Source organism: Furipterus horrens, unplaced genomic scaffold (assembly GCF_987537825.1).
Source record: "Furipterus horrens unplaced genomic scaffold, mFurHor1.1.pri manual_scaffold_11, whole genome shotgun sequence".
NCBI lineage: Eukaryota > Metazoa > Chordata > Mammalia > Chiroptera > Furipteridae > Furipterus > Furipterus horrens.
The window spans coordinates 64,954,114-64,962,544 of record NW_028327181.1 but is presented as its reverse complement, the minus strand read 5'-3'; the positions used below and the strand labels follow the sequence as shown (position 1 = coordinate 64,962,544).

General features: G+C 47.7%; 1 protein-coding gene across 1 annotated transcript; it reads left to right on the top strand.

Annotated features, from left to right (window-relative positions):
• Nucleotides 1-1,138: 1,138 nt before the first annotated feature.
• LOC149998084 (fibronectin type III domain-containing protein 8-like) lies at nucleotides 1,139-7,501 on the top strand. Its single transcript, XM_090290893.1, has 4 exons — nucleotides 1,139-1,293; nucleotides 4,496-4,865; nucleotides 6,556-6,792; nucleotides 7,349-7,501. The coding sequence occupies exons 1-4, from the start codon at nucleotides 1,139-1,141 to the stop codon at nucleotides 7,499-7,501; spliced, it is 915 nt and encodes a 304-aa protein (XP_090147019.1).
• Nucleotides 7,502-8,431: the final 930 nt, after the last annotated feature.

Here is an 8,431-nt window from a genome sequence, read left to right as displayed (position 1 = left end):
AACTGCTTCTCTGTACTTTACATTTGTTATGAATAACATTTTTTTATTGATTGATTTTAGGGAGGGAGAGCGGGGCATCAATTTTTGTTGTTCCACTTAATTTGTACATTTATTGATTGACTATTATAGTGTCCTGAACAGGGATCGAACCTGCAACCCTGGCATATAGGGCGGATACTCTAACCAACTGAGCTACTCAGCCAGGGCCAATAACATTTTAAAAAACAAACAAAAACGCTGAGTATATGGGACACAAAATATAGAATTTGGTATCTTAAATATCCTTTCCTTTGCCTCATCCTCTGGAAGAAACGTAACAATCTTACGGGGTTATCTTCTCACAATGCAATTAGGTAAGTGCTATTTTTATTCCTGTTTCACAGATGAGGAAGCTGAGGCTCTCAGGGGAGGAAAATCATGTGCCAAAGATGACAGAGTCTGTAAGGGCAGAACAGGACTTAAATCAGACAAATCCACAACTAAATGCAAAGCCAGTACTGCTTTAACAGCCTCTCTTCCCACCCCGAAAGTAATGTGTATGTTTTCCTACAGTAGAGTGGTTTCCTTGAGAACAGAAATAATGTCTGGTTCATCTCTGTATCCCTTTGCAGCACCCTCCTTTGTCACGCAACACATGGGGACACTTGGGGTAAAAGTGTGGCACATTTAGAATGTTCGCAGTAAGACCTGGGTATATGTGAGCCATGCTTTCCCTATACTTACAGACTGGACACAGTGGGGCTTTGCCGCATACAATTGCAGGACATGGTGCCTCAGCATCCTCAGTCTCCCACTCCTGGAAACCCATTCCAGTGCCTTCTTCCCACCATCCTCTCCTCCTTCCCAGAGCAGCGCCAAAGGGCACCACAGGTGGTAGGCATTTTGATCTTCAGAGAAGGGCAGGGCTGCCGAACCACAGAGCATCAGAGATGGAAGGGTGATAGAGTCCGTTTCTTGGTTCTATCCCACTCCAGACCCCGGTCCTGGCCCTAGGCAACAGCATCCCCAATTGTTACACTCTGCGATGATTATGAAGTCAGCTCATTGCACCCCCATCCCAGCTAAATTAAGGGTGTGTCTGCTGTCTCCAGTTTCTCTCTACTTCCTGTCAGCTTGGTTGTCCTGCATGGTGCCAGCCATGATGAAAAAGAAAACCCTCAATGTTTTCAATGAAATCTCAAAGCTCTTTCCAAGCTCCAAGTCTATGAACAGGACAGTTGCTACCAAAGGACTCCCACTTTCCTCAAGGGGCGGTTTGATTAACTTCATGGAGGAAGATACCATCAATTTACCGTAAGACACAAATCTGGTCCTTTCCTCCTTTCTAAGCCTCGAGCTAGGGGTGGAGCTGGAGCTTGGGGTGGGGAGAGGGACTTCCTGGACCTATCACAACCTGGGCCTCAGATTTCCTGGGAAGAGCATGTGTGCAGGTTGCATCATGGATTCCGGACCCCAAATCAGTTCTTGGAGAAATGTAGGCCTCCCACTCCAGGAGGACTTCCAGGATTAGTCAGAGACTTATTGACAGTGTTTCTCATCTCCTTAGTGTAGTTAGGTTCCTCACCCCTTCCCCCAAACACCCATGCCCCCTTCCACACTCCCCATGGCTCCTGTCTTTTAATCCTCCCTTTTGGTGTCTTCCCCTTCCTGATTATGTCCCCCCTCCCCCCCCCCAATAGCCCATCTGTGTTCAGACTGAGGTTTACTGCTCCTCAGTGATTCTGGGTTCCCTTTAATTCATTCCACAAAACTTGTTGGCCTCCTGCAAGGTGTCTGGCCCAGTGTTAAGTTCTGGAATGTACCAATAAAAAGCACAGTGTTTGCCTTCAAGACCTCCCAGCCTGGTGTATGTGTGTGTCAAGAATCAAGAATAATACAGCATGGTCTATGCTATGACAGGACACCTTGAGAAAATGGAAGAGGCTTAGTATAACTTGGGAGACGGTGCAGTTAAGGGAGGCTTCTTGGAGGAGGTGATATGTGAGCTGAATGTCATAGGAATGGAAGGAGTTAGCCAGTGAAGGGGTGGTGGAGGAGGTTGACATAGGCTGAAGAAATTATCTGCAAGGCAGTTTTGTGGTGTGTGACCTTTACAGTCACAACAGCCCATACTTAGAAGGGCCCTGTCCTTAGTTTAATGCTCACTGTCACTCTTTTGAAATTCTTAATAATTTTTGAAGGGGACCCAAAAACTATGTAGCTGGTCCTGATTATATGAAAGGGATATGGTATCCATTTCCTAAGGGACCTGTAAGTAGCAGGTATAGCTAAAATGATAAATGCTTACATGAAACTTCATGCTACAGTGGGAAAGTCTAAGACTATGAGTCTAAGTTCAAATTCAAGTTCTACCACTTAGATATATGGCTGTGGACAAGTTAATTAAGATCAGTGACTCCTCAGTCAGTCCCTCATTTGGAAATTGTGGCTAACACCCATCCAGCAGGACTACTGTAAACATCAGAAGAGAATATGTCCAGTATATAGCCAATGCCTAGCTGCCTTCCACACCCACTTCAGCACTGGTGTTTTGAAAACAGATTCATTAGGACAAGTTGAAGTATAAATCGCATCAATACTCAGACTCTTCAGCCTACGAATGACCTTGGTGGGGGAATCATTTATTCTAAATGTCGACCAAGGGCTGGCATTGGAGGTTTGGGCTGATGAGGACTTCTCATGAGGGGGTCAATGGGGCTGGAGCTCAGGGAGGAGAAATTTGACCCATCAACCAACCATGAAACCAGAGCCTGCCCTGGAGTAAGGGATTCAGAGGGGTGTGTTGGTTGCTGGACTTGGCCAGAGCAGCTGAGGGAGACGGGATAGGATACAGAGGAGAGGAGCCAGAAAGTGCCAGGGGCAGCTGGGAGCTGCATAGCGCAGGGCAGCCCTTAGGCCAGGAGATCTGGGTTCTAGTTCCGACTCTGCCATCAACCTACCATGTGACCTTGACTGCTGTCTCCAGACAAGTGCTCTTCAAACTGTGGGTTGTGACCCATCCATTAATGGGTCAGGAACTCCTTCTAGTTGGTGGAGACCAGTATCATAAAAATGCATTTAAACAGAATAAAAAATTCCAGAGCACATCACACACAGAATAAGTACTAGTCTGTGCAGTGTGTTTTAGTTTGATATATATGTATGAGTACACTAGGTTGCCATATAATATGTATTTCTTACTTTGTGTCAGGTAAAAAAATTTTTTAAAGATTTGAAAGCCAATTTTGGGGGGTTCTGCACTTCACTGGTAAAAAAAAAATTTAGTAGTGGGGAAACATGTGCAAGGTTTTTCTTTGTAATAGCAAAAAGTTAGTAATGATACATATATCCGCAGAGGTACACATATAATGCAGATGGATTGAAATAAACAAGGTTGCGTGAAAAAGCAAACTGTCCGTAGAAATGTACTAAATGGCGCTATTTATGTAAAGTTTTAAAATGTGCAAAGTAGATCTTGCTTAAGAATAACATACATATGTAACAAACGTGTAAAGACACGAGGAGAATAAACACAATTTTACATTTCCTGTCCTGGCCACCTCTGAGTGAGAGCAGTAGGTGGAGGGAAGAATTGTTCAGGGGCTTTAATCATACTGACGAGGCTTTAGTTCTGAAGCTGGGTGATGACTCATTAAAAGCTTAATATATTATTCTTGATATCTTGGATTCGTCTAAAATAGTTTATGATTTTAAAAAATTAGAATGGAAGAAAAAAGTTTTCAGCATTCATTCCAAGATATGTATATTTATCTGTTAATTTTACATGCTACACATATTAACATTGTTAAATGTTATAAATTCTAAGTAACTACATTAGTAATTACATTAAATATTAAATAGTGAAGCTCTGGCTGATGTGTTTCAGCAGATTGAGCATGGGACTGCAAACCAAAAGGATGTCAGTTGGATTCCCCTTCAGGGCACACACCTCAGTTGTGGGCCGGGTCCCCACTTGGGGGCATGTGAGAGGCAACCAATGTTTCTCTCACACATTGATGTTTCTCTCCCTCTTTCGCTCCATTCCCCTCTCTCTAAAAATAAGTAAGATATTTAAAAATAAATAAATATTAAATAGTGAATAAATATTAGTAAAGCTTAATTTATTATTAGTTTTAGATACTTTTCTATACTCTAGTAAATCATTGTGGTCATTCCCTGGGGCATTGGCACCCCACTTTGGAGGGAGGACAAAGTTTTAGCAGTGTTTCTCAAATTGTGGTTCTTAGTACACCTGTATCAGGATTGTCTGAGCATCCTATTAACTTTAGCAGCTTCCCCAGGCCCACCCAAATGAAGGACAGGGTACCAGCAATCTGCATTTCCCACTAACAAGTGCTCTGGTGGGTAGATGCACTGCTGCGCAGCAGTGAGGATGTTCTGAGCTATTCAGAAGCAGCTGGGGGCCCAACGCCTGGCCTCCGGGAGCTTCTAGGCTGTATGGGCTGGCTGGGGTGACCTCCCCCATCTGACCCACCTGTCTCCCCTCATCCTCCAGGAAGCAGATGCCAGGGAAGGAATCTGAATGCAGCTCCGATTACACCAGCATCTCCCCCATTTCATCCACCTTGTTAAATCCCATCAAATTGGCTGTGACCCAGCCCAACAGCAGCTTCTTTGCAGGGCTGCCGGAAGGCGAGCTGAACAAACTCAGCATCTCCCCAGTGGCCAAGAATACAGAAAAGGAGGACCTGGCCCTCTGCCTCCACCAATCTAAGTCCCAAATAGCCCCTGGGAGCCTGCTGGACCTTGACAACCCTGAGCAGGACACAGACACCTCCTCGACATCCTCGAAGTCCTCCGTGGTCATAGATGTGCCAGAGGCGCCCTTCATCTGTGAACACACAGTCAGCGACTACACGGCAGTGGTGCGTTTTCTTCTTCACGCATTTGGCAAAGGCTTACTGGTCACGCCCAGTGTGCCCTGGGCTGAGCTCTGTGGGGAATGTGAAGATGCCTACCACCTACATCCTGACCTCAAACTCATGGGTTAGGAGAGAGGGCATATTTGGAAGAAACTCCAGCGTAAGCTAGAAAGGGCTCATTGCTGTAGGAAGAGTTCAGATCAAGCACCACCAGGGAGTCAGAGGGAAAGAAACATTACTTCAAGGTACAGGAATTAGCTGGGTGGCTCTTGGTAACATTTGAGCTGGGGCATAGAGGTAGGATTTAAACATCTGGAGATGGGGGGAAGGTGTTCCCTGGAGGAGCTGATACTAACAAAGGCTCATACGTGGGAAAGAGGGGGAGGAAACACCCAGGCCCCAACCCAGGGCTTTTCACACATTCATGTGTCTGTAGATCTGATCATCTTGTTCAAAACAAGATTTCCAGATCCCATCTCTAGAGGTTTTGATTCAGGAGTAGGTCTGGGGGATGGGGCCTGAGAATTTGTACTGCTAAAAAATTCCCAGGTGGCACTGATGGCCCCGGACCACATGCTGAGCAGCACTGTCCTAGAGTGGTATTAGGGTAATGGACGGGGAAGTTAGTCTGGGGTCATTTTCCCGAAGTTCTCCAATTTTAGGCTACGTAATAAGAGTTTCCTGTAAGCAGTAGGAAACAGCTTTTTTCAGAGCTTTTTATCTGGTGATGGATGCAATTTGAGCTGAGTTTTAGGAAGATAAATCTGGGAGCCCGACTGTTGGAGGGCCTAGAGCCATGTGTCTTCCCAGACCACCAGCAGTGCCAGCATCAGAGGACAACTTGTTAGAAATTTACATTTTTGTTCCCCCTGTCACCCCACCCTCAACTTAGGCCTACTGAATCGGAAACTGTCGGGGCAGGGGCCAGCAATCTGTGTTTTAACAAGGTCTCTAGGGTATTCTGATATACACCAGTTTGAAAACTTCTGGTCCAGATGGAGGAGAAACAGGAAATGGGAGACCAGACAGGAGACAGCAGGCCAGGGATCTGCCATGTTATTAAAACTCCCTTGGATCCTTAGTCAGGCTTGCTTGGCAACCACTATTATAGTCTATAGACTCCAGAGCTATTCTTTGATCCCTGTCACTTAATTGCTTATGCGACCCTGGGCCAGCCACTTACCCTCTCTGAACCTTTAACCCCACTTGCAGTGAGTGAGGTGGGTGAGATAATCTCCAAGGTCCCTCTCAACTGACATAGTCTAGAACAGCGATTTTCAGCTGGTGTGCCACGAGAATATTTAAAACATGCATCGGCTGTGGCACACTAGTTGACTATTTAGAGTCAGATATTACATGTTTTAAAAATTCTTGCCATACACCTGCTGAAAATCACTGGTCTAGAAGAAACAGAATGAAGGCACACTCCAACGTGGGTGGGGCTGTGCAGGGAGAGTAGCGTATGCTGCAGGCTGGCAATTCCGCTTTCGGTTGGAGTACCTGACACCTCCATCAGACTTGCCTCAGCTCCAGCAGGGACAGGGCATGGGAGTGGGGGTTGGGTGGGGGACTAGGAGGAGGGGGCAGGGGATGGATATGGGCATTCCCACCCATGTGGGGTAGGGCAGGGTGTCGAGGTGAGGGGAGGACAGGCCGGGCCAGGACTGAGGAAGCCTCCGGGATTCTCTTCTAGATTTCCTGGACCTATGCCTTGAGCAAGCAGCCAGTCAGTTTCTACCAGCTCTTGCTGCAGGAGGTAGTCGAGAGAAATGATAATGAGCCTCCCACGACAAAGATTCTTCCATGGTTCTTCCACAAGATCTTGGGCACCACTGTCAAGCTGATGGAGCTGAAGCCTAACACCAGTTACTGCCTCATCGTCCGTGCTGTCAACATAGCGGGGGTGGGGAAGTGGTGCAAGCCCTACAAAGTGAGCCCTGGGAGAAGGGGGCCCAGGGGATCAGGGAGAGAAGCCTGCACCAGGGGCTCTGGAGGCCGGGCCACCCCATACCGCCACAACTCATCTCCCTGCTTGCTTTCCTCCCACCTGCACAAATACATAGCAATCCCAGGCTGCTCTCTTCTGGGAGGCTTAAGGATTAAGCCACTCTGGTACCCACTGGGACGAACTAACTTACTCATTAGCATCATTATAATATTCATCTTTCAACTTGGTACCAAAAATTGTGAATAGGTGGGGAAGCAAAGGGCATCGATGGAAACAGGGAAGAGGCTGAAGGGGGACAAAGAGGGGAGCAGCCTGGGGGTAGGTAGAGGCACAGGGTGGGGGAGCAGCCTGAGTATGCAGCCCTGTGGTTGGAAGCATCACAGGTTTGAATCATACCTCCTGGTACCTGTTTCTGGTGTTGATGGGTAGGTTGGTACAGCCAGCTAAGATCCCATTTAGCAAACAAACCAGGAGGCGGCAATGACAGAGAGGTCAGGTGTGAGAAGGAAGTCTGAGGGGTTTTCTTGTGTCATTTCAGTTTGCAACCGTTGCCAATGACCTGAGCAGCTTTCCTGAGAACAACCCAATCCAGATCACCGTGCGGCGCAAGAAACCCCAGCGAAAAACAGTGACCATCCGGCCAGATGAGATGCGGAGGCTGGAAGATCTGGAACACTTATCTCCCTACTGAGGAGGAGGGGTCCAAGACATTGCAGGCCAGAGCAGCTGCTAGGCACCCCCTCCCCAGATATGGGCTAAGTCCAGGTCCCTCATTAAAGAACTGCAGGTCACTGAGACCCCCTAAATTCTGCCTCATGCTGTGCACAGCCTCAGCTGGGCCGTTGGCGTCTGCCTTCCTAGCTTCTGCCAGAACCAAGATTCCGGGGGGAGTGGGGGATGGAAAACAGGGGTGTGGGGCAATGAGATGCCACCCCCACCTACTGCCTGATTCTGCCAGCATCACCCTCTCTCCCCCGTGGGAGGAAGAGAATGGTACTCAGACTAAAACACACGCTAGGACAAACAGCGACGTTGGACAGTAGTGGCAGCCCACACACTGTCAGCATCAGACTTGAGCTCTGGTGGGACATAGTGCAAATTACACAAGCTTTGGGGCAGGGTCCACTTAATTTTGGCTCTTCTTGGATGTGAGGGCACAGGCAAACCATTTAAGCTTCCTGGGCCATTTCCTCATCGAAACTATGGGAACATGAGATCATACCAGGTATGGCTGTGTGGTTACTCTGACGGTCATGGGAGAGCACACAGAAAAAGGACCCGCACAGATAGGGGCCCAGCAACTGCTGCCTCCCGCAGCCTCCTGCAGCCTCCCTGCAGACATGCAAGGTGGAAGCTGAGAACCACCGCTGGTGACAAGTAAAACTGTAAACGCAGATGGGGGTGGGGAGGGGAGGGTGAGAACACAAGACTAGAAGTGCTGTGGCCCTGAGCAGCCATACAAGGGAGGTTTAGAAGTTCAACCCAGTCCTGGCTGGGTAGCTCTGTTGGTTTGAGCATCATCCCAATATGCCAAGATACTGGGTTCGATCCCCAGTCAAGGCTCATACCAGAAGCGACCAATAAACGCATAAGTAAGTGAAACAACAAATTGATGTTCTCT